This window comes from Pristiophorus japonicus, chromosome 11 (genome assembly GCF_044704955.1).
Source record: "Pristiophorus japonicus isolate sPriJap1 chromosome 11, sPriJap1.hap1, whole genome shotgun sequence".
Classification (NCBI taxonomy): domain Eukaryota; kingdom Metazoa; phylum Chordata; class Chondrichthyes; family Pristiophoridae; genus Pristiophorus; species Pristiophorus japonicus.
In genome coordinates this window covers 72,861,410-72,887,749 of record NC_091987.1, presented here as the reverse complement: position 1 = coordinate 72,887,749, position 26,340 = coordinate 72,861,410, and the positions used below count along the sequence as shown (strand labels likewise).

At 44.8% G+C, this 26,340-nt stretch overlaps 1 protein-coding gene across 6 annotated transcripts in view; it reads right to left on the bottom strand.

The window, feature by feature from the left end:
- Nucleotides 1-26,340, bottom strand: part of spag17 (sperm associated antigen 17) — a 564,758-nt gene that overhangs the window by 19,835 nt on the left and 518,583 nt on the right. For all 6 annotated transcript variants that reach the window (XM_070893521.1, XM_070893526.1, XM_070893524.1 and 3 more), the window contains 3 exons: nucleotides 19,147-19,313; nucleotides 15,665-15,861; nucleotides 12,861-12,921 (listed from right to left, as the gene is read on the bottom strand). In XM_070893521.1, coding sequence (XP_070749622.1) covers nucleotides 12,861-12,921; nucleotides 15,665-15,861; nucleotides 19,147-19,313 — 425 coding nt within the window. The remainder of the gene's footprint in view (nucleotides 1-12,860; nucleotides 12,922-15,664; nucleotides 15,862-19,146; nucleotides 19,314-26,340) is intronic.

The following is a 26,340-nucleotide window of genomic DNA, read 5'->3' as shown; positions in this document are numbered from 1 at the left end:
GCAACTCCAGAGAATAAAACTGTCTGTTGATCAAGAACCTTAATGTATAAGGGTTATGACTTTAGAGGAAGATACAAGAATTTATAAGGGCAAACGAAAGTGTCGGGATTATCGAGGGTTGAGTGGGTGGTACTAGATTCTATACTCCCTTGAAAATATACAAATGGGCTTTAAACAGAGGATAAGCAGAAGATAGTAAATACTCTGAGTGATGACTTCTTCCCAGTATTTACAAGGGAAGAGATAAGAAGCATGCCCCCTACAAAACAAGATAACCTAGGCAATATCAATCATTTAGATACAACATAAATGGAAGTGCTACACAGGATAAAATGTCTCAATACAAATTCCTAGGAATAGATTATTTATCTCCAGAGTAGTGAGAAAGATTAGGGTAGACATTTGTAAAGTATTGATAATTATGAGGGAGTTACTGGATACTGGGGAGGTAGCAGCAGATTTGAAACAGAGTAATGTAATATTCATATTCAAAAAGGGCAATTAAACAAAAACAGGCAACTACAATTCCTTTAAAGTAATTGAATCAATTATCAGGGGTAAACTTAAGGATTATCAGCACAACGATAAGCTAGTAAAATAGTAGTCAACATAAGTTCAGATGGGGAAGATCCTGCCTGGCCAATGTAATTGACTTCTTTAAGGACAAAAGACTGCAGAAAGCCCTATGATGGGATGGACCCAGACTTAAAAATGTGTATGTCTCATCAAACTAGTAGACAGAGCAGACAGATTATAATCACTAAATGAGTTGGAAAAATATGTAAATGGACAAAACAATGACAGATGAAATTTAGCGCGTGATTTTCCTCCACTATATCAGTGTTATCCAATAAGCCAGCTACAAGAGATTGGTGTGCAAAATTAAAGCACATGGTATTGGGGGTAATGTACTGACGTGGATAAAGAACTGGTTGGCAGACAGGAAGCAGAGAGTCGGGATAAACGGGTCCTTTTCAGAATGGCAGGCAGTGACTAGTGGAGTGCCGCAGGGCTCAGTGCTGGGACCCCAGCTATTTACAATATACATTAATGATTTAGATGAAGGAATTGTGTGTAATATCTCCAAGTTTGCAGATGACACGAAGCTGGGTGGCAGTTTGAGATGTGAGGAGGATGCTAAGAGGCTGCAGGGTGACTTGGACAGGTTAGGTGAGTGGGCAAATGCATGGCAGATGCAGCATAATGTGGATAAATATGAGGTTATCCACTTTGGTGGCAAAAACACGAAGGCAGAATATTATCTGAATGGTGGCAGATTAGGAAAAGGGGAGGTGCAACAAGACCTGGGTGTCATGGTACATCAGTCATTGAAAGTTGGCATGCAGGTACAGCAGGCAGTAAAGGCGGCAAATGGTATGTTGGCCTTCATAGCGAAGGGATTTGAGTATAGGAGCAGGGAGGTCTTACTGCAGTTGTACAGGGCCTTGGTGAGGCTTCACCTGGAATATTGTGTTCAGTTTTGGTCACCTAATCTGAGGAAGGACGTTCTTGCTATTGAGGGAGTGTAGCGAAGGTTCACCAGACTGATTCCCGGGCTGGCAGGACTGACATATGAGGAGAGACTGGATCGACTGGGCCTGTATTCACTGGAGTTTAGAAGGATGAGAGGGGATCTCAGAAACATAAAATTCTGATGGGACTGGACAGGTTAGATGCTGGAAGAATGTTCCCGATGTTGGGGAAGTCCAGAACCAGAGGACACAGTCTAAGGATAAGGGGTAAGCCATTTAGGACCGAGATGATGAGAAACTTTTTCATTCAGAGTTGTTAACCTGTGGAATTCCCTACCGCAGAGAGTTGTTGATATTAGTTCATTGGATATATTCAAGAGGGAGTTCGATATGGCCCTTATGGCTAAAGGGATCAAGGGATCAAGGGATCAAGGGATCAAGGGATCAAGGGATCAAGGGATCAAGGGATCAAGGGATCAAGGGATCAAGGGATCAAGGGATCGGGAGAGAAAGCAGGAAAGGGGTACGGAGGTGAATGATCAGCCATGATCTTATTAAATGGTGGTGCAGGCTCGAAGGGCCGAATGGCCTACTCCTGCACCTATTTTCTACGTTTCTATTTGGCTAATTGGAAATCCAGATGTGACTGAGTGCATTTGTAATTAGTAAATTAAAAAAGTGAGTAATTTACATCGTCATAGGGCATGTGATCTCAATACTCACATTTGAATCATAGAATCATAGATTGTTACAGTATAGTAGGAGGCCATTCGGCCCGTCGAGCCTGTGCCAGCTCTCTGCAAGAGCACTTCAGCTAGTCCCACTTCCCGTAGCCCTGCAATTGTTTTCTTTCCTGTACTTATCTAATTCCCTTTTGAAAGCCACGATTTAATCTGCCTCCATCACCTTTTCAGGCAGTGCATTCCAGATCATAGCCACTCACTGTGTAACAAAGTTTTGCCTCATGTCGTCTTTGGATTGTCTGCCAATCACCTTAAATCTGTGTCCTCTAGTTTTCGATCCTTCCACCAACAGGAGCAGTTTCTATCTACTCTGTCTAGACCCCTCATGATTTTGAACACCTCTATCAAATCTCCTGACAATCTTTTCTGCATTTCACTCCCTTGAGAATTGTATGCTTTAGTTTATATTGCCTCTCCTCGTTCTTCCTTCCCAAATGTATCACTCCACTTTTCTGCATTAAATTTCTTCTGCCACGTATCCGCCCATTCCACCAGCATGTCTATGTCCTCTTGAAGTCTATCACTATCCTCCTCACTGTTCACTATACTTACAAGTTTTGTGTCATCTGTAAATTTTGAAATAGTACCCTTTCCATCGAAGTCCAAATCATTAATATATATCAAGAAAAGTAGTGGTCCTAGTACCGATCCCTGGGGAACACCATTGTACATCTTTCTCCAGTCTGAAAAACAACTGTTCAGCACTACTCTCTGTTTCTTGTCACTTAGCCAATTTTATGACCATGTTGCCACAGTTCCTTTTATTCCATGGGCTTCAACTTTGCTGGCAAGCCTATTACGTATGCTTGGGGTTACTAGCCACCAGGGGACGCCACTGTCGGAGGTTATTGGGTTGTACGCATGTGTGCGAGAGCCAGGTATATAAAGCAAGCCACCATGTAACATGGGCACTTTGGGCCCGAATAAAGTTGAGCCAGGTTTGCACCTGAGTGAGTTTACAGTATTCAGTCTATCGAGTTATTACATACACAACAGTGGCATTTTATCAACATAAGAATATAAGAACATAAGAAATAGGAGCAGGAGTAGGCCATTCGGCCACTCGGGCCTGCTCCGCCATTCAATAAGATCATTGCTGAACATCTACCTCAAGTCCACTTTCCTGCACTATCCCCATATTGCTTGATTCCCTTAAAATCCCCAAATCAAATGCCTTTTGGAAGTCCAGGTACACCACAACAACTACATTGCCCTCATCAATCCTCTCTGTTACCTCATCAAAACGTTTAATCAAGTTGGTTAAACACGATTTGCTTTTAACAAATCCGTGCTGGCTTCCCTTAATTAATCCACGTGATTGTTAATTTTGTTCCGAATTATCGTTTCTAAATGCTTCCCCACCACCGAGGTTAAGTTGACAGGCCTGTAGTTGCTGGGTTTATCCTTACACCCTTTTTTGAACAAGGCTGTAATATTTGTAATTCTCCAGTCCTCTGGCACCACCACCATATAGATTGTATCCAAGGTGGATTGGAGACTTATGGCCAGTACCTCCACAATTTCCACCTTTACTTCCCTCAACATCCTAGGATGCATCCCATCCAGTCCTGGTGACATCTACTTGAAGTATAGGCAGTCTTTCCAGTAACTCCTCTTATCCCATCCAATATCTCAACTACCTCCTCTTTCACTATAACTTTGGCAGCATCTTATTCTTTGGTAAAGACGGATGCAAAGTACTCATTTAGCACCTCAGCCATGCCCTCTGCCTCCACGAGCAAGTCTCCTTTTTGGTCCCAACCCTCCATCTTTGTCCCTCATTTCCTTTTTCACTTCCCCTCTGAACTTTCTGTATTCAGTCTGGTTCTCACTTGTATTCTCAACCTGACATCGGTTATAGGCGCCTTTTTTCTGCTTTATCTTACTCTCTATCTCTTTCGTCATCCAGGGAGTTCTGGCTTTGGTTGTCCTACCTTTCCCCGTCGTGGGAATGTACCTCGACGGTATCTGAATCATATCCTCTTTAAAGGCAGCCCATTGTTCCATTACGCTTTTTCCTGCCGCTCTTTGATTCCAATTTACCTGGGACAGCTCTGTTCTCAACCCACTGAAATTGGCCCTCCGCCAGTTAAGTATTTTGACTCTAGGGACTATAAAGTTTAGCACCAGGTGTTAATCAATCTCGCTACCTGCTAAATTCAGTCTCAGTGCTCAAAAAATGCAGGGGAGCACTAAATCAGGTGCTAATGGTGTAGGTGAGTGGAGTTAGGCTCAAAACGATAACAAATAGGAGGTGTTGTGTAATCTGGAGTGAGCATTAGTGAAGATGACTTCCAGCTATTAAAAGGGAGGGTCACTGGAGTCTGCTTACCAGCCCCCAATGGTTCAGGGAGTGCAGAACGGCGATATGCTGTGGGATGAAATGCAAAGTTCTTCGATGGCCTGCAACACTCCGGGGACTAAGCAGTGTTTATTTGCCTGCAGATACATCCTGTGCTCTCTGCCACTCACAACTGACCTTTGCAACGGAAGTTCCTTGACAGCTGGGGTGCATCCTTTTAAGTAGCGCCCCATCAGCCCCCAACCAGCTGCTCCATGCCTCCACTCCCTGGCGCGAGATGGTAAGGCTGGGGGCGCTACTGAAGATTGCAGATTGGGCGCCCAGCGAGCGTTGCATGTTCGCTGATGTCACAATCTGCATGGCGAGAGGTGCCGAGGCGCTAACTGTGGGATTCGTCCCGCCATGGCGCTACTGCCTGAGAGCTCTGTTAGCGTCATGTCAGGCGCTAACTGGGGGCGCTGACATGCTAAATTTCTCCCCCTAAACTGCTCTTTGGCCTTTTCCATAGCTAACCTAAACCTTTATTGCAAAGGGGATGGAGTATAAAAGCAGGGAAGTGTTGCTGCAGCTATATAAAGGTATTGGGAGGCCACACCTGGAATACTGCGTGCAGTTTTGGTTTCCATATTTAAGAAAGGATACACTTGCTTTGGAGGCAGTTCAGAGAAGGTTCACTAGGTTGATTCTGGAGAGGAGGGGGTTGACTTATGAGGAAAGGTTGAGTAGGTTGGGCCTCTATTCATTGGAATTTAGAAGATTGAGAAGTGATCTTATCGACATATATAAGATCATGAGGGGGCTTGACAAGGTGGATGCAGAGAAGATGTTTCCACTGATGGGAGAGACTAGAACTAGAGGGCATGATCTTAGAATAATGGGCCGTCCATTTAAAACTGAGATGAGGAGAAATTTCTTCTGAGGGTTGTAAATCTGTGGAATTCGCTGCCTCAGAGAGCTATGGAAGCTGGGACATTAAATAAATTTAAGACAGAAATAGACAGTTTCTTAAACGATAAGGGGTTATGGGGAGCGGGCAGGAAAGTGGAGCTGAGTCCATGATCAGATCAGCCATGATCTTATTGAATGGCGAAGCAGGCTTGAGGGGCATATGGCCTACTCCTGCTCCTATTTCTTATGTTCTTATTATACTATACTATGATCACTGTTCCCTAAATGTTCCTTACCTGAAACTTGATCCACCTGATCCACCTCATTCCCCAGAACCAGATCCAGCAATGCCTCCTTCCTCATTGGGCTGGGAACGTACTGATCAAGAAAATTCTCCTGAACACACTTCAGAAATTGTTCCCCCTCTGACCTTTAACTATTACTATCTCAGTCTATATTAAGATAAATGAAGTCTCCCATTATCACTTCTCTATAGTTCTTGCACCTCTCTGTAATTTTGTTCCTCTAAATTCCTCCCACTAGTAGGTGGCCTATAGAATACACCTAGTAGTGTAATTGCACCTCTGTTATTTCTTAACTCTAATCAAATAGATTCTCTCCTTGACTCCTCCAGGATAACCTCTCTCCAGCACGAATATTCTCCTTAATCAATACTGTCACCCCTCCTCCTTTCTTTCCTCCCCTATCTTTCCTGAACACCTTACATCCAGGAATATTTAGTATCCAATTTTCATGCTGTTTGCATGTGTAATTTAACCGTTTTTGTGCGTTTGTTGGTAAAATGGTAAGACAAAAAGCAGAGTTTGCAAGTGTTTTTTGATCGTAGTGAGTGTTTCATATTATCATAGAATCATAGAAATGTACGACACAGAAGGAGACCATTCATTGGTTCCTTGGTTAATGAATAGTGGTAGATATTTGCTAAGTATATATACATATGAAGTACATTTATGTGTTGTGTATGTGTATGCAATGTGTTTTCTTCTAAAATTATGCATGTGGCTTAAATGGTGTCACCTGTGGATAGTCAACAATTTCAGTTCGACAACACTGCACTATACCACCCGATTTCAAATTCCTGCTCCTAACTCTAGCATTAGACATTCCCTCAACAGGAATTTCAGCTGCCTGTCCCTTGACTACACCACAGCTTTTAAAATGAAGGCAAGAGGGTGGGGCTAAAGGAACATGTAAATTTCCCTGCCTTCCTGCTGACCCACTGTAAGACCAGGAAAGGCTGATCCACCTACTGTAGCAGCAGCGGAATGAGTGCTAAATGGAGGGAGATGTCTTAGTTTTGTCTATTTCTTTCTCTCTTCTGCGTGCAGTTGCATTATTGGCAAGAGAGCCATTCATGCAAAATTGTTTTTGATCTTTAGAGAGGTCTGTTAATGCACTAACAGTAGCTCCTCCCCTTTCGGGTGCTGCAATGAACAAACAATTTTCTGGCCATGCAAGAGTGGAGTTACTACTGGGAGCTCAATGTGCATTTTTTTAAATTGATCTTGACCCAGAAAAATGGGTCGAGGCCGTGAGGTTGTGGCAACTGACAGAAGTCCCACCCCTACGTAGCTCTGGCCGTGAAACTGCCTGAAGCAAAATTCCGTCCTAATGTAGACAATTGTGAAGTACTGCAGGAAGGAAGGAAAAATGGATGATACTCATACTCCTTGAATGATGTTGAAATACCCTAGTGTTGAAAGATCCCTAAGAATCTTAGAATTGCTATATTCAATTAGCAAGCAACAAAGCTAACAGAACGATCGCTGGGAATTTCCTCGGGAGGTTCTCCCATTCGTTATGATCAGAACCTCCATTTTAAGCATCTATCCAGGGTTTCTGCCAAAATTAGTGGCCGATCGGGTAAACTCCGGATGAAATTCTTAACATATATAACCAAAACAGTTGTAGCCTAAACATTCACCCTGTCCATCACCATCATAGGCAGTCCCTCAGAATCGAGGAAGACTTCCTTCCACTCCTGAAGTGAGTTCTTCGGTAGCTGAACAGTCCAATACGAGAGCCACAGACTGTCACAGGTGGGACAGATAGTCGTTGAGGGAAGAGGTGGGTGGGACTGGTTTGCTGCATGCTCTTTCCGCTTGATTTCTACATGCTCTCGGCATTGAGACTCGAGGTGCTCAGCGCCCTCTCGGATGAACTTCCTCCACTTAGGGCGGTCTTGGGCCAGGGACTCCCAGGTGGGAATGTCGCACTTTTTCAGGAAGGCTTTGAGGTTTGTCCTTGTAGCGTTTCCGCTGCCCATCTTTGGCTCCTTTGCCGTGAAGGAGCTCCGAGTAGAGCACTTGCTTTGGGAGTCTCGTGTCTGGCATGCGAACTATGTGGCCTGCCCAGCGGAGCTGATCGAATGTGGTCAGTGCTTCAATGGTGGGGATGTTAGCCTGGACGAGGACGCTGATGTTGGTGCGCCTGTTCTCCCAGGGGATTTGTAAGATCTTGCGGAGGCATTGTTGGTGATATTTCTCCAGTAACTTGGTGTCTGCTGTACATGGTCCATGTTTCTAAGCCATATAGGAGGGCGGGTATTACTACGGTCCTGTAGACCATGAGCTTGGTGGCAGTTTTGAGGGGCTGGTCTTCAAACACTCTTTTCCTCAGGCGACCAAAGGCTGCACTGGCGCACTGGAGCCAGCGTTGGATCTCGTCGTTGATGCCTGCTCTTGTTGATAGGAGGCTCCCGAGAAATGGGAAGTGGTCCATGGTGTCCAGATCGCACCATGGATCTTGATGACTGAGGGGTAGTGCTGTGAGGTGAGGACAGGCTGGTGGAGGACCTTTGTCTTACGGATGTTTAGCGTAAGGCCCATGCTTTCATAAGCCTTAGTAAATACGTTGACTATGTCCTGGAGTTGAGCCTCTGTATGTGCGTAGATGCAGGCGTACCGTAGCTCAACGACAGAGGTTGGGGTGGTCTTGGATCTGGCCTGGAGACGGCCCAGGTTGAACAGGTTCCCACTGGTTCTGTAGTTTAGTTCCACGCCAGCGGGGAGCTTGTTGACTGTGAGGTGGAGCATGGTGGCGAGAAAGATTGAGAAGAGGGTTGGGGCGATGACGCAGCCCTGTTTGACCCTGCTCTGGACGTGGATTGGGTCCGTGATGGATCCGTTGTTAAGGATCACAGACATAGAAACATAGAAAATAGGTGCAGGAGTAGGCAATTCGGCCCTTCGAGCCTGCACCGCCATTCAATGAGTTCATGGCTGAACATGCAACTTCAGTACCCCATTCCTGCTTTCTCGCCATATCCCTTGATCACCCTAGTAGTAAGGACTACATCTAACTCCTTTTTGAATATATTTAGTGAATTGGCCTCAACAACTTTCTGTGGTAGAGAATTCCACAGGTTCACCACTCTCTGGGTGAAGAAGTTTCTCCTCATCTCGGACTTAAATGGCTTACCCCTTATCCTTAGACTGTGACCCCTGGTTCTGGACTTCCCCAACATTGGGAACATTCTTCCTGCATCTAACCTGTCTAAACCCGTCAGAATTTTAAACATTTCTATGAGATCCCCTCTCATTCTTCTGAACTCCAGTGAATACAAGCCCAGTTGATCCAGTCTTTCTTGATGTGTCAGTCCCGCCATCCCGGGAATCAGTCTGGTGAACCTTCGCTGCACTCCCTCAATAGCAAGAATGTCCTTCCTCAAGTTAGGAGACCAAAACTGTACACAATACTCCAGGTGTGGCCTCACCAAGGCCCTGTACAACTGTAGCAACACCTCCCTGCCCCTGTACTCAAATCCTCTTGATATGAAGGCCAACATGCCATTTGCTTTCTTAACCGCCTGCTGTACCTGCATGCCAACCTTCAATGACTGATGTACCATGACACCCAGGTCTCGCTGCACCTTCCCCCTTCCTAATCTGTCACCATTCAGATAATAGTCTGTCTCTCTGTTTTTACCACCAAAGTGGATAACCTCACATTTATCCACATTATACTTCATCTGCCATGCATTTGCCCACTCACCTAACCTATCCAAGTCACTCTGCAGCCTCATAGCATCCTCCTCGCAGCTCACACTGCCACCCAACTTAGTGTCATCCGCAAATTTGGAGATACTACATTTAATCTCCTCGTCTAAATCATTAATGTACAATGTAAACAGCTGGGGCCCTAGCACAGATCCTTGCAGTACCCCACTAGTCACTGCCTGCCATTCTGAAAAGTACCCATTTACTCCTACTCTTTGCTTCCTGTCTGCCAACCAGTTCTCAATCCACGTCAGCACACTACCCCCAATCCCATGTGCTTTAACTTTGCACATTAATCTCTTGTGTGGGACCTTGTCGAAAGCCTTCTGAAAGTCCAAATACACCACATCAACTGGTTCTCCCTTGTCCACTCTACTGGAAACATCCTCAAATTCCAGAAGATGTGTCAAGCATGATTTTCCTTTCACAAATCCATGCTGACTTGGACCTATCATGTCACCTCTTTCCAAATGCGCTGCTATGACATCCTTAATAATTGATTCCATCATTTTACCCACTACCGATGTCAGGCTGACCGGTCTATAATTCCCTGTTTTCTCGCTCCCTCCTTTAAAAAGTGGGGTTACATTGGCTACCCTCCACCCATAGGAACTGATCCAGAGTCTATGGAATGTTGGAAAATGACTGTCAATGCATCCGCTATTTCCAAGGCCACCTCCTTAAGTACTCTGGGATGCAGTCCATCAGGCCTTCAATCCCATCAATTTCCCCAACACAATTTCCTGACTAATAAGGATTTCCCCCAGTTCCTCCTTCTTACTAGACCCTCTGACCCCTTTTATATCCGGAAGGTTGTTTGTGTCCTCCTTAGTGAATACCGAACCCAAGTACTTGTTCAATTGGTCTGCCATTTCTTTGTTCCCCGTTATGACTTCCCCTGATTCTGACTGCAGGGGACCTACGTTTGTCTTTACTAACCTTTTTCTCTTTACATACCTATAGAAGCTTTTGCAGTCTGTCTTAATGTTCCCTGCAAGCTTCCTCTCGTACTTTATTTTCCCTGCCCTAATCAAACCCTTTGTCCTCCTCTGCTGAGTTCTAAATTTCTCCCAGTCCTCGGGTCTGCTGCTATTTCTGGCCAATTTGTATGCAACTTCCTTGGCTTTAATACTATCCCTGATTTCCCTTGCATGTTGTCATGGAGCAGGCGGAGGATGGCGACGAACTTTTGGGGACATCCGAAACGGAGGACGCTCCATAAACCCTCGTGGTTGACAGTGTCAAAGGCCTTTGTAAGATCGAAGGCGGCCATGTATAAGGACTGGCGCTGCTTCCTGTATTTTTCCTGTAGCTGTCACGCTGCAAAAATCATGTCCGTTATGCCCCGTAGGGGACGAAATCCGCACTGTGACTCCGGGAGGAGCTCCTCGGCCACGGGAAGAAGACGGTTGAGGAGGACTCTAGCGACGACTTTCCCAGTTGCTTATAGCAGGGAGATTCCTCTGTAGTTTCCGCAGTCGGACTTGTCTCCTTTTTTAAAGATGGTCACGATTACTGCATCTCTGAGATCCTCCGGCATGCTCTCCTCCCTCCAGATGAGAGATGAGGTTGTGTGTTCGCGCCAGCAGTGCCTCTCCGCCATACTTCAATACCTCAGCAGGGATTCCATCCGCATCTGTAGCCTTGTTGTTTTTAAGCTGTCTTTTGGCTTTTTCTACCTCGTGCAGCGTTGGGATCTCACTGAGGTGGTGGCGGGTAGCATGCTGCAGGATGGAGTCGAGAACACTCGAGTCAAAGGCAGAGTCTCGATTGAGGAGATCTTCGAAGTGCTCCTTACAGCGGCCCTTGACTGCCTCAGTGACCTTGATGAGTGTTTCCTTGTTCTTGGCCAGCAGTGGGGTGGGGCCCAAAGGTGGCCTTGACTGTGATGAAGAATCCTCGCACATTATGGTTGTCGGCCAGCTGCTGTATCTCCTGTGCTTTCTCCATCCAGCATCTGTTCTTTAGGTCCCGGGTTTTTTGTTGGACCTCAGCCTTGAGCCGTCTGTAATGCTGCTTTGCGGCTCCCGCATTGGGTTGTGGATTAAGGCTCAGAAACGCCCTGCGCTTGCAATCTATTAGCTCTTGGATCTCCTGATCATTCTCATCAAACCAATGCTGGTGTTTCCTAATTTCCCTCCATCATAGGTATACCATGCCTACAGGATGCACTGCAGCAACCTGCCAAGGCTTCTTTAGCAACACCTCCCAAACGCATGAGCTCCACCATATCATAGGCCATCCCACGAACGAGGATGACATGCTTCCACATGAATTTCAATGAAGGACCCGATATTCCAGTCCTGAACTCCAATTGAAGGGGTGGAAGATGCCTGTGCGTGGATTTTTTTTTAAAAACATGTGGTGACCATTGCACATCAGCCACCACATGGGCTTGACAGAGCTAGGCCTTTATCCAGTGGCAAGGGTTAACCAGGACGACTGGAGACCTGCTCTGCTGCATGGACCTAGTGCGCACACATATCACAGTGTGGGCAGGCCCGTGCTGCCCCGGGCCCTCGGCTCTTCTGGGCCCCGTACCGTCATTCGCCACACCTCCGCCATGATTTCTCCACCATATAGAATGACAAGGCAACAGATACATGGGGCTACCATCACCTCTGAGTTTCCCTCCAAATCACACACCATTTTGACTTGGACATATATCACCATTCCTTTATTGTTTCTGGGTCAAAATACTGGAATCTTTCTACCTAATAGCATTGCAGAAGCACCTTCACCACTCAGATTGCAGCATTTCAAGGGGAAAGCTCACCACCACATTCTCAGGGGCAACTAGAGACGGGCAATAAATGCATATCCAGAGAATGAATATTTTTTTTTTAAAGTGTAATACAAGTCAAATAGTATTGTGCTCTGGTCACTGAGACAGAAAAGAGACAATCAAAAACTGGAGGCAGTGGAGATAAGAGCTAAAAGGCTGGTGGTGTCAGAGGTATGATGAAAGCCTGGAGAAACCTGTGCTTATCAGCCTTAAAAAAATGTCTGAGAGGTGATATAATTTAATTAATTGTATGGAACAGGTAAATTATATTTAAGTAAATTGCAAGAGTAGAACAGGAGGACAGGTTCAAAATAGTGAATGTCAAATTAATGACTGATATCAGCAAGTTTTTCCTCACACAAGTGATTAATACATGGAATGGGCTTGCAAATTGAGTCATAGAGGCAAACCCCCCAGAATCAATTAAGAAGAAATGAGATGCTGCAATGGGCGGGGCGGGGGAGGGGGGAGAACTTTACAGTGTTTCTGGGTGGCTTTCTTCATCTGTAATTATCTTGGAAACTAACCAGCTACATTTAAATAAGTCCAGATGAAAGTACTACGAGTTATTTGACCTAATTAACTGTTCTTAAAAAAATGTGTAAGCAATGAATACTGAAACATTTCTGTTGAAATGGAGTGACTACTTACAGGTCCTGGTTTAAAACAGACTCTGAGTCCAGTGCTGGGTGGAGGCTGCTTCACTCGAAATCTAAACAAAAATGATAGAAATGCTGAAGATTTGTACCGTAATGATCATCCCATTTCAGATCAAGACCATAAAGTACTTTCAAGACACATTGCAGAATTATAATCATTAGTAAAAGAATGGGAAACATACTTTAGCAAATAGGAAGAATGCTCTTATTAGGTTTTGGGGTTTTTGTTCTATTTGGATTCAGTGTCTCCAACCACTCCTGCAAGTCGATCATGCAACCCTATGAATTGAAGTGTGCCGCTACTGTCCAATATCTAGGTTAAAAAAATAGCAAGACCCAAAGGTTGAACACGCAATCGCTGCTTATTGGAATGTACCTGGGCTGCCACATGATCTGTGGTGTCTGCAGTAAAACCTACCTCTTCGACCAAGCTTTTGGTCATCTGCCCCAACATCTACTTATATGGCTCAGTGTCAATTTTTTTATAACACTCCTGTGAAGTGCCTTGGGATGTTTTATTACATTAAAGGCACTATATAAATATAATTTGTTGTTGTTACAAATGGTGGTCTCACTTCTTAAGTGATGAAACAATATCATGGAGTTATCTATTGAATGCAGTCATTGAGCTGGCTACAGATTTACTGATGGGCTAGGAGTGGGCATCCCGAGAAAAGACTACACTGGAAAGTCTGGGTCACAGAATTGTCCATAAAAAGGACTACAAATAATCAATTATCATACCCCTTTCTAAAATGCTAGTCCCACATTGTTACCCCAGATAAAGGTGTCAGTGAAGAACTGTTACCAAAGGATGACTAGATTCATTCATTTGTGCTAGATAACTTGAACTTCTCAACATCCTAATTGCCGCTGTAACCATTCAATTGTCACCTACAAACCACAAACCCACCCTCCACTTCCGAGATCGCTATGCTCCTTCAATTCTAGCCTCTTGCATATCCCTGATTTTCATTGCTCTACCACTGGCAGCTGTGCCTTCAGCTGCCTGGGCCCCAAGCTCTGGAATTCCTTCCATAATCCTATTTGCATCTCGACCCCTCTCTCCTCCTTTAAGTTGCTCCTTAAAACCTACCTCTTTGACCTAGCTTTTGGTCATGTGTCCTATTATCTCCTTATGTGGCTCGGTGTCAAATTCTGTCTGATAACACTCCTGTGTGAAGCACCTTGGGGGATGTTTTTACATAAGAACATAAGAAATACATAGGAGCAGGAGTAGGCCATTTGGCCCTTCGAGCCTGCTCTGCCATTCAATAAGATCATGGCTGATCTGATCATGGCTCAGCTCCACTTCCCTGAGTGGAAATATCCTCTCTGAATCTACCTTGTTGAGCCCCCTCATTATCTTATACATGTTTCAATAAGATCGCTTCTCATTCTTCTGAACTCCAATGAGTACAGGCCCAACTTGCTCAACCTTTCTTCGTAAGTCAACCCCTTCATCTCAGGAATCAACCTCGTGAACCTTCTCTGAACTGCCTCCAATGCAAGTATATCCCTCCTTAAATAAGGAGACCAAAACTGTACGCAGTATTCGAGGTGTGGCCTCGCCAATACCCTGTACAGTTGTAGCAGAACTTCTATGCTTTTATACTCTATCCCCCTTGCAATAAAGGCCAACATTCCATTTACCTTCCTGATTACTTGCTGTACCTGCATACTAACTTTGTGTTCCTTGCACAAGGACCCCCAGGTCCCTCTGTACTGCAGCATTTTGTAATTTTTCTCCATTTAAATAATAATTTTCTTTTTTATTTTTCTGCCAAAGTAGATAACCTCACACTTTCCCACATTATACTCAATCTGCCAAAATTTTGCCCATTCACTTAGCCTGTCAGTGTCCCTTTGCAGATTTTGTGTCCTCCTCACAACTTGCTTTCCCACCCATCTTTGTATTATCAACAAACTTGACTACATTACACTCAGTCCCTTCATCCAAATCATTAATATTGTATACTTTTACTACATTAAAAGTACTATATAAATGCAAACTGTTGTTGTTTGCAATATCATTTTGGAACACAATGAATTCAGGTCATCCCACAGAATTACTAATTACAATAGCATGTCCCATTAAAGCCCATGCAGAAAACCTGTCTAAGTTCTGTGCTGTTGTGTATCAAATTGGTTGGCCATTGTTTATAAGTGAACTTGGGTTTTTAAACCCCCACGTGCCTTAACTAGTAATAAAAGGATCAAATAAATAACCTAACAGATAAAAATGCTCCATTTTTGTCACAAATCTTCTTTAATATTTGAAGCAGGGGAATATATAGAGCTATAGGGAGAGAGTAGGGTAATGGGATTAGTTTTGGTTTGCTCTAGCAAAGAGCCAGAACAAACACGATAGCTTAAAAGGAGGCCATTCAACCTGTGAACTTCTACTGAGATAGACAGCTATTTCCCCTCACACCTTCTCTTTCTTATGTCTCCCTGAAGCATTCACAAGCCATGGTTTTGATATGCGCCCAAGCCTCTACCATTGTTGCACTTGTCCTTTCACCAGTGAGATTTGAGTCCAACATCATCCAAATAGCTTAAGGTAGTCACTTGCTGGTGGAGAATTAAGTGACATTGTATGTTAGAGCATTACCATAGAGATTTCATGCATGTGCTTAACAGTTCTTCCACCTCTAGGATATGATATTTTCAATTCTGCCTCAACAAATGATATGAAGGGCTCCCTTTCTCTGAGTTTCCAGTGGAAAAAAAACAAAAAAACATTTTATTCTCAATTGAGTTTGATAAGAGGATATAACATACAGAACAAAATACCTGCAGGAATCAATTCCGATATTCTTCAGTGAGACAGTGTAGATATAAGTAAAACCCTCTTGGAGGATACCAAAATTCACCTCTCTTGGAAACAGCTCAAAGCCTCGTGTTGGTTCCTTTAATATACCACCTGCTATAGGACCAGCAATGGACACTGTATTGACTTTTCTTCTGACTGGCTCTTCAATAACAGCAAACTGTAAAGTACAAATAGACTTTTTAGGGCAATTTTAATCCTACCCACTCAGCAGAAACCGGGTGGGTGGACATTTAAGATAGTCGGGTGACTTACCATACGACGTCCCCCCTGGATCCCGCGGTCTTCAATTTTAATCTGTTGCACTGAGCAGCTGACAAAGGTATCCATCTGAAGCCGGTGGTGTCCTTCTTAAATATGCAGATCGTGATCCGATGATTTCCTTCTAATTTTTTTTAGTGCGCGGTCCCTTTAACTGGGTGCGTAGCCCATTCAAATTTTCATGCATGCATAGTTTTTTTCTCCTGAACAAGCTGGCAAGCAACCTGCGTGGGACCTCCAGACCACTGGGCTGCCACGTAGCTTAGCAGGAACGTTGCGATGATGTCATTGGACCTTGACTGCAATTTTAACTCTGGCCCGAGTGGGGAACCCATTGTGGCTTTCCTGCCAGGTGAAGACAGTGGGAAGAGGATATAGGACCAGAAGAAGCCATTTAAAGTAAGTTTTTTTTTTTACTTTCCTTGTGGGACCAGCAGAAGCAGGAGTGCTCCTCTGGGCTCCACAAGGAAAATGTAAGCCTCTCCTGTCCCAGGCTCCTCACCCTTCCTTTCCGTGAGTCCTTTCCTTCACTGGTTTTCAGAGACTCATAAGATAGCTTAAAACAGACAGACACAATAGCCCCGATATTACCGAGGAGCTGAGGAGGATGTGGACGAGTGTGTAATCGGCGAGGAACCCAGCAAGGCTGGGGACATGGAAGCCCTGCTGAACTTACTGGCAGGACCTCATTAGAATATTATCGGACAGCCTCCCGCCTAGCAACCACCGGTGGGAGGGAGTGAAAACTAGCGGCAGGAGGCTGCAGCTGGGGACCAGTGGGGATGGTCCCTGTCACAAATAGAACATAACATTTTATTTCATGCAATTTTCAATAATTGGAATTGTTACAATTTATGGAAAAAAACAGGACTCTTCATTGATATATCACACCCAGATTAAGAATGATAAAAACACTACTATGCACATGAAATTCATAGAACTGATATCTTATCCAGTTGGGACTTGTTAAACAAAATCCGTTAAATAAGTTTAAATATTTTGGGAATCAATTGTTGCTCCAAATAATACCTTCAGTACAATCACTAACGTTGGGATTAGCTAGGTTACCAAAAGTGAAGTGCTTGAGCAGTTTACAGCTTTTACTCGCTGCTTCATTCTCAACACAACTTGTATTTATATAGAGGGGCCGAAATTGGGGTGGATAATTTGAATTAAGTGATGATTCTCTGCCCGAATCAATGGGGTGGAGAATCGATCGAAAATGCCCTCTTTTTAAAAATAAAATGATTGGGGTGGCTGAGGGGCGGAAATGCGTTGGGAGTGGGGCAGAAGACGGGCGGTGTCGTGAACGCGACGCGGATATGCCGCGTCATGTTGATACGTAGCAACGCCCCTTCCCTTCACTTAAAGGGGAGGGCCGCTGCGAGCTCTGCAGCCACCTTAGTGGTGCCCTTAATGGGAGGACTTCTGCCGGGCCAGCAGCCCGGCACCCAAGAGGGGGTGTCAGACCCATGGCCTCCCATTAAGGCAGGACGCAACGCTCAGCCACTGGCAGCTTCCTGCCGGGAAAAGCTGTCGCGGGCACCGAGCGGCAGCAGGTCTGCCCCCGCGGGGCAATTTCCCTCGTGGGGCGGAAAGGTGCCGCCACTAAGCAGTAAGGGGTTGGATCATGCCCGACGGAGCGGGAACACAGGTCGCGACAGAAATCCGTTTCTGCCGACCCGGCCCCGGGGAAATTGCGGAAAAGTCGGACCATCCACCTGCCCCCGGATGGAAAGGCCTTCCCGCCCCATTACTCAGAGATAGTAATAGACCTTAAAGAGGGGGGCAATTTCGGCCTGAGTCTTTAATGTAGTAAAACATCCAAAGGCACTTCACCAGAGCGATTATCAAATAAAATTTGACACTGAGCCACATATGGAGATATTAGGAGAGGTTGATCAAAGAGATGATTTTCAGGAGCATAGTAAAAGAGGCGAGAGGTAGAGAGACGTTTAGCAAAGGAATTCCAGAGCTTAGGGCCTAGCCACCTGAAGGGCCCAAACAGCCAATGGTGGAGATTAAAATTGAGGATGCACAAGAGGCCAGAATTGGAGTAGTGCAGAGAACTGGAGGGTTGTAGGGCTGAAGGAGGTCAGAGATAGGAAGGGGCGAGGCCACAGAAGTATTTGAAAAGAAGGATGAGAATTTTAAAATGGAGATGTTGCCGGACTGGGGGCCAGTGTAGGTCCTCAAGCACAGGGGTGACAGGTGAACGGGACTTGGTGCGAGTTAGGATATGGGCAGTAGAGTTTTAGATTACCTCAAGTTTACAGGTGTAATGTGGGAGAATGGCCATGAGAACATTGGAATAGTCAGGTCTAGAGGTAACAAAGGCATGGATGAGGGTTTCAGCAGCAGATGAGGTGAGGCATGTTTGGATATGGGCAGAGGTGGATGTAGGCAGTCTTGGTGATGGAGAAGATGTGGAGTCAGAAGCTCAGCTCAGGGACAAATAGGATGGCAAGGTTACAAACAGTCTGGTTCAGTCCCAGATAGTGGCCAAGCAGAGGGATATATTCAGTGTTTAGGAAACTGAGCATGTGGCAGCGATTTAAGACAATGGCTTTGGTCTTCCCAATATTTAGTTGAAGGAAATGTTTGCTCATCCACTACTGGTTGTCAGACAAGCAGCATGATAAATGAGAGACAGTGTTGGGGTTCACGAAAGGTGGTGGTGAGGTAGAGCTGGGTGTCGTCAGTGTACACGTGCAACCTGATGTTGTGTTTTCAGATGATGTCGCTAAGTGGCAGCATGCAGATAAGAAATAGGAGGGGGTCAAGGATAGATCCTAGGGAGACTCCAGAGGTAACTGTGTGGGAGCAGGAAGAGAAGCCATTGCAGGCAATTCTCTGCCTACGATTGGATCCAGGTAAGGCAGGCTCACCCAGCTGCACAATGGAGAAGAGGCATTGGAGGATGATACGGAGGTAGGAGTAGGCAGTCTTGGTGATGGAGAGGATATGGGGTCGGAAGGTGTGGTCAACCTTGTGAAAGGCCAAGAAGGATGAGGAGGGATAGTTTACCGTGGTCAGAGTCACATAGGGTATCATTTGTGACATTGATAAGGGCCATTTCAGTGCTGTGGCAGGGGCAGAAACATGACTGGTTTGTTTTAATGGGATGACATGATATGGATGTCATTTAATTAACACTGCTAATGCTATTCAGGATATCACTTACCCTCTGATTAGGTAGTGAACCTGGCTTTGAGCCCAGAATGGCTGAGGGGAGTTTGACTTTCTCTTTTCTTGGCTGGTTGGCAACATCTATTATCAGGCTTTTATTGAATATGAAGTTACTGCCATCAGCTGGTAACTCTTCAGGTCTGTATTCCACCATTCCATTTCCTAATAAAAGTGGAAAATTTATGCAACCCAATTAGAGTTTTGCAAATAGCTTCAGATTCTTTATATTGTGCCAAGAGTATTTAACCAATCCAAATACACTGTACAATATGTGCATCTGAAATTAAAACAAATCCATCTGTTTACTATTTATATATTTGAAGTTATCCGATACCCCAATGGGTGAAACTTAAAATAGTATATTAATAAACAGATATGGGATATTGCAATTAAACTTGTAAACATTTCTTAGCATTTGTTTGTAATTTTTCAGATTGATTAACATTGAGAGAGAGATAATTATAGGTTTTCCAAGAGCACTGGGGCATCACAGGAAATCAATTGATAAGATTATAGAAATATAACAAAACATGGTAATGATTTATTTCAAGGTTTAATCTCATGTTGGGTATTGATGGAAGGGAAGAGGTTTGGGCATGGGACATGATTTGAAAGCAGTTTCTCAAGGGAATTCAGAGTCACAGCATCTGAAATCTTTGGTGAGGTTTCTGCCTTGTAATTGTTTCATATAATCTGTTACTCTTTACTTAATTTGACCATATAATAAAATAAAATAGTGCACACAAATATGCACTAAGTATTTTAATTTGAAAAGTTATAAGAAGAGTGTTGCTTTATAATTGTCTTGTGTATTTCATAGAATTAGAATGTTACAGGAAAGAAACAGGCTATTTGGTCTACCAAGTCTGTGCCAGTATCTTTCTTCACACAAGCCACCTAGCCTGATCCCACTCTCCTGCTCATTCCCCATACTCAATATTCTTTCTTCAAGCAACTAATTCCCATTTAAACTACTTATACAGGGATCAATTTTCCCCAGTGATTTGCGACGTTTTTTTGGCGCGCGCCATTTTTTTGGCCGAAATTTAAAAATCCAAGTTTCCTCAATCTTTGTGTGCCAGTGTAAACTCAATTAGTTACGGTTTTCTTAGGTTAGGTTTTTTTTGCATCATAGGGGACGTAACCTGATGTCTGTGCCAGTTTTTCACAATTATGCAAGTTTGGCCAATTTACATTTCTCCTAGGATGACATATGTGACCACTCCCGAAAAACCTTCTGGACACTTAAGGAAAACCGACGCATATTAAAAATTTGGCGCAGAAAGACACCATTGCTTTTAGGCGAAGTTTTGGAAGGAGTCAGGAACAAATAAATATGCATAATCAAGCTTAAATTTTTAAAACTTAAAACGCAGGAAATGGAAGTTTAATGGAATTCTTGAAGTTTTGATTTAAAAAAAAACTGACATGCCACCACCGAACGTCTCCCAACCGGGCTCAAGGGTTGGCGTGTTGGCCGGCAGAATCGGTCCCTCGCCCGGACACAGGTGCTTGGCTTGAAAAGAAGCCCGGTGTGGGGGGGCTGTGGAAGGAGAACGGAAGGCATGAGAAGCCTTACACTATGCATCAAATGAAGCCTGGGGGTGGGGTGGGGGGTGGTTCTCAATCATTGCGCCTGCTCAGACCTGGGTGTGGTCCATACTAGGGCGTCGACCTTGGGGAGAGAGAGAAAAAAGGAACATTGTCCTGCTTGCCATTTTGCAAAGGTACAAGTTAATCATGGGGGCAATATTGACAGTGCCATACCTCGTGCAAGCCTTCTGCATGATGGTGCTGCGGAGGAGACAATTGATTCGACGTCATCACATGAGGAACCTCAGAGCACGTAGGATGATGGGCAGGAGGCCTTACCAACATCGGGTATATAGAGACAGGCACTCGTACCTGCACCTGAGTGATGCAGACTGTGTCAGATAGCTGTGTTTCCGCAAAGAAGTTGTAACTGAGGTCTGCGAGTTAGTAAAAGCAGACCTGCAACCTAGAAGTGTCAGGAGGACTGCTTTGTCAGTTGAAGTGAAGGTTACAGCTGCACTTTCATTTTATGCATCTGGAATGTTCCAGGTCACAACTGGGGATGTGTGTGTCATTTCTCAACGTGCAACACATATCTGCATTTGGCAGGTGACTGTTGCACTATATGCCTGGAGGAATGACTACATAAAGTTCCCCATGACCGCCCAGGGCTGTGGGCTTATCCAAGATTGTTGGCTTCCCAAAGGTACAGGGTTGCATTGATTGTACCCACATTGCCTTGCAAGCATCTCTGGAGGGTTCCAAGATGTACAGGAACAGAAAAGGCTTCCACTCCGTTAATGTGCAGCTCATGTGTGACAACATACATTCCATCATGTCAGTTGATGTGAGATACCCTGGGAGCACCCATGATGCGTTCATCCTATGCTAGAGCATTATATCTGCCATGTTTCAGCAGCAGCCAGAAGGGCAGAGCTGGCTACTGGGAGAAAAGAGTACGGCATCGCCACCTGACTCATAACGCCCCGATGCGCAACTGGGACGAAAGCTGACCGGGAATACAACATGTCTACAAAGGCCCAACGCGTTGGAGAGGCGGGAGTGCGAGCAGCAGGGAGTCCGGGGACGTCAGAGGCCTATAAAGACCCAACGTGTTGGAGAGGTGGGAGTGCGAGCAGAACGTTGGAGGCCTACAAAGGCCCAGCTGGTGCAGCTGCAGCGGGGAGAGAACGCAAAGAAAGAAATCGAAAGGTGACGTCACAGCCAAGGGGGTAAGTGATTGATAAGTAGTTTTTCTTTTTCTTTTCTTCATCAGTAAGTAACCTTTTAGCATTGTTGTTGCCAAATTACGTTTATCTAGGGTTAAGTCATGGCAGGAGAGCTTGGACATGAGTTATGCTCCTCCTGTACTATGTGGGAAGTCAGAGACACTTCCAGTGTCCTTGCCGACTACGTGTGCGGGAAATGTGTCCGGCTGCAGCTCCTGACGGACCGCATTGCAGCGCTGGAGCTGCGGGTGGATTCACTCTGGAGCATGCACGATGCTGAGAATGACGTGAATAGCACGTTTAGTGAGTTGGTCTTACCGCAGGAAAAGGGTACAGTCAGATAGGGAATGGATGACCAACAGGAAGAGCAGTGCAAGGAACGAGGGCAGAGAAACCAAAGGCAAGAAACAGAAAGGGCCACTGAATATAAAAGGGCTGCAGGAGGGGTAAAAACTAAAAATCATGGTTTAAAAACTAGGATGAAAACACTCTACCTAAATGCACGCAGCATTAGAAATAAAGTAAATGAGTTGACGGCACAAATCATTACAAATGGGTATGATTTGGTGGCCATTACAGAAACATGGTTGCAAGGTGGCCAAGACTGGGAATTAAACATACAGGGGTATCTGACGATTCAGAAAGATAGGCAAGAAGGGAAAGGAGGTGGGGTAACTCTGTTAATAAAGGATGATATCAGGGCAGTTGTGAGGGATGATATTGGCTCCAATGAACAAAATGTTGAATCATTGTGGGTGGAGATTAGAGATAGTAAGGGGAAAAAGTCACTGGTCGGCGTAGTTTATAGGCCCCCAAATAATAACTTCATGGTGGGGCGGGCAATAATCAAGGGAATAATGGAGGCATGTGAAAGAGGCATGTGAAAAAGGAACGGCAGTAGTTATGGGGGATTTTAACCTACATATCAATTGGTCAAATCAAATCGCAGGGGGTAGCCTGGAGGAGGAATTCATAGAATGCATACGGGATTGTTTCTTAAAACAGTATGTAACAGAGCCTACAAGGGAGCAAGCCATTTTGGATCTGGTCCTGTGTAACGAGACAGGAAAAATAAACGATCTCCTCGTAAAAGATCCTCTCGGAATGAGTGATCACAATATGGTTGAATTTGTAATACAGATTGAGGATGAGGAAGTTGTGTCAGAAACGAGCGTACTATGCTTAAACAAAGGGGACTACAGTGGGATGAGGGCAGAGTTGGCTAAAGTAGACTGGAAACAAGGACTAAACGGTGGCACAATTGAGGAACAATGGAGGACTTTTAAGGAGCTCTTTCATAATGCGCAACAAAAATATATTCCAGTGAAAAAGAAGGGCGGCAAGAGAAGAGATAACCAGCCGTGGATAACCAAGGAAATAAAGGAAAGTATCAAATCAAAGACCAATGCGTAGAAGGTGGCCAAGGTTAGTGGGAAACTAGAGCAACAGCAAAGAATGACTAAAAAAGCAATAAAGAAAGGGAAGATAGATTACGAAGGTAAACTTGCGCAAAACATAAAAACAGATAGTAAAAGTTTTTACAGATATATAAAACGGAAAAGAATGACTAAAGTAAATGTTGGTCCCTTAGAAGATGAAAAGGGGGATTTAATAATGGGAAATGTGGAAATGGCTGAGACCTTAAACAATTATTTTGCTTCCGTCTTCACAGTGGAAGACACAAAAACCATGCCAAAAATTGCTGGTCATAGGAACGTGGGAAGGGAGGACCTTGAGATGATCACTATCACTAGGGAGGTAGTGCTGGACAGACTAATGGGACTGAAGGTAGACAAGTCCCCTGGTCCTGATGAAATGCATCCCAGGGTATTAAAAGAGATGGCGGAAGTTATAGCAGATGCATTTGTTATAATCTACCAAAATTCTCTGGACTCTGGGGAGGTACCAGCGGATTGGAGAGCAGCTAATATAACGCCTCTGTTTAAAAAAAGGGGGCAGGCAAAAGGCAGGTAACTATAGGCCGGTTAGTTTAACATCTGTAGTGGGGAAAATGCTTGAAACTATCATTAAGGAAGAAATAGAGGGACATCTGGATAGGAATAGTGCAATCAAGCAGACGCAGCATGAATTCATGAAAGGGAAATCATGTTTAACTAATTTACTGGAATTCTTTGAGGATATAACGAGCATGGTGGATAGAGGTGTCTCAATGGATGTGGTGTATTTAGATTTCCAAAAGGCATTCGATAAGGTGCCACACAAAAGGTTACTGCAGAAGATAAAGGTACGCGGAGTCAGAGGAAATGTATTAGCATGGATAGAGAATTGGCCGGCGAACAGAAAGCAGAGAGTCGGGATAAATGGGTCCTTTTCCGGTTGGAAATCAGTGGTTAGTGGTGTGCCACAGGGATCGGTATTGGGACCACAACTGTTTACAATATACATAGGTGACCTGGAAGAGGGGACAGAGTGTAGTGCAACAAAATTTGCAGATGACACTAAGATTAGTGGGAAAGCGGGTTGTGCAGAGGGCTCAGAGAGGCTGCAAGGAGATTTGGATAGGTTAAGCGAATGGGCTAAGGTTTGGCAGATGGAATACAATGTTGGAAAGTGTGAGGTCATCCACCTTGGAAAAAAAAACAGTAAAAGGGAATATTATTTGAATGGGGAGAAATTACAACATGCTGTGGTGCAGAGGGACCTGGGGGTCCTTGTGCATGAATCCCAAAAGGTTAGTTTGCAGGTGCAGCAGGTAATCAGGAAGGCAAATGGAATGTTGGCCTTCATTGCGAAAGGGATGGAGTACAAAAGCAGGGAGGTGTTGCTGCAACTGTATAAGGTATTGGTAAGGCCGCACCTGGAGTACTGCGTGCAGTTTTGGTCACCTTACTTAAGGAAGGATATACTAGCTTTGGAAGGGGTACAGAGACGATTCACTAGGCTGATTCGAGAAATGAGGGGGTTACCTTATGATGATAGATTGAGTAGACTGGGTCTTTACTCCTTGGAGTTCAGAAGAATGAGGGGTGATCTTATAGAAACATTTAAAATCATGAAAGGGATAGACAAGATAGAGGCAGAGAGGTTGTTTCCATTGGTGTGGGAGACTAGAACTAGGGGGCACAGCCTCAAAATACGGAGGAGCCAATTTAAAACCGAGTTGAGAAAGAATTTTTTCTCCCAGAGGGTTGTGAATCTGTGGAATTCTCTGCCCAAGGAAGCAGTTGAGGCTAGCTCATTGAATGTTTTCAAGTCAAAGATAGATAGATTTTTAAGCAATAAGGGAATTAAGGGTTACGGGGAGAGGGCGGGTAAGTGGAGCTGAGTCCACGACCAGATCAGCCATAATCTTATTGAATGGCGGAGCAGGCTCGAGGAGCTAGATGGCCTACTCCTGTTCCTAATTCTTATGTTCTTATGTTCTAAGGTAGTGCAGGGGTCCCCTGCGGTCATCTCCCTGCAAAACAAATACACCGCTTTGGGTACTGTTGAGGGGGATGACTCATCAGGGGAGGGCAGCAGCAGCCAAGTTCATGGTACCGTGGGTGGCTCTGCTGCACAGGAGGGCAGGAAAAAGGGTGAGATTGTAAGGGGAATAGATAGATGTTTCTGCGGCCGCAACCGAGACTCCAGGATGGTATGTTGCCTCCCTGGTGCAAGGGTCAAGGACGTCTCGGAGCAGGTGCTGGGCATTCTGAAAAGGGAGGGTGAATAGTCAGATGTCGTGATGCATATAGGTACCAACGATATAGGTCAAAAAAAGGGATGAGGTCTTACAAGATGAATTTAGGGAGCTAGGAGCTAAATTAAAAAGTAGGACCTCAAAAGTAGTAGTCTCAGGATTGCTACCAGTGCCACGTGCTCGTCAGTGTAGGAATTGCAGGATAGCACAGATGAATACGTAGCTTGAGGAGTAGTGCAGCAGGGAGGGATTCAAATTCCTGGGACATTGGAATCGGTTCTGGGGGAGGTGGGACCAGTACAAACTGGACGGTCTGCATCTGGGCAGGACCGGAACCAATGTCCTAAGGGGAGTGTTTGCTAGTGCTGTTGGGGAGGAGTGAAACTAATATGGCAGGGGGATGGGAACCTATGCAGGGAGACAGAGGGAAGTAGAATGGGGGCAGAAGCAAAAGATAGAAAAAAGAAAAGTAAAAGTGGAGGGCAGAGAAACCTAAGGCAAAAAGCAAAAAGGGCCACATTGCAGCAAAACTCTAAAGGGGCAAAGTGTATTAGAAAGACAAGTCTGAAGGCTCTATGCCTCAATACGAGGTGTATTCGGAATAAGGTGGACAAATTAACTGCGCAGATAGCAGTTAACGGGTATGATGTAATTGGCATCACGGCTCCAGGGTGACCAAGGCTGGGAACTCAACATCCAGGGGTATTCAACATTTAGGAAGGATAGACAGAAAGGAAAAGGAGGCGGGGTGGCATTGCTGGTTAAGAAGGAAATTGATGCAATA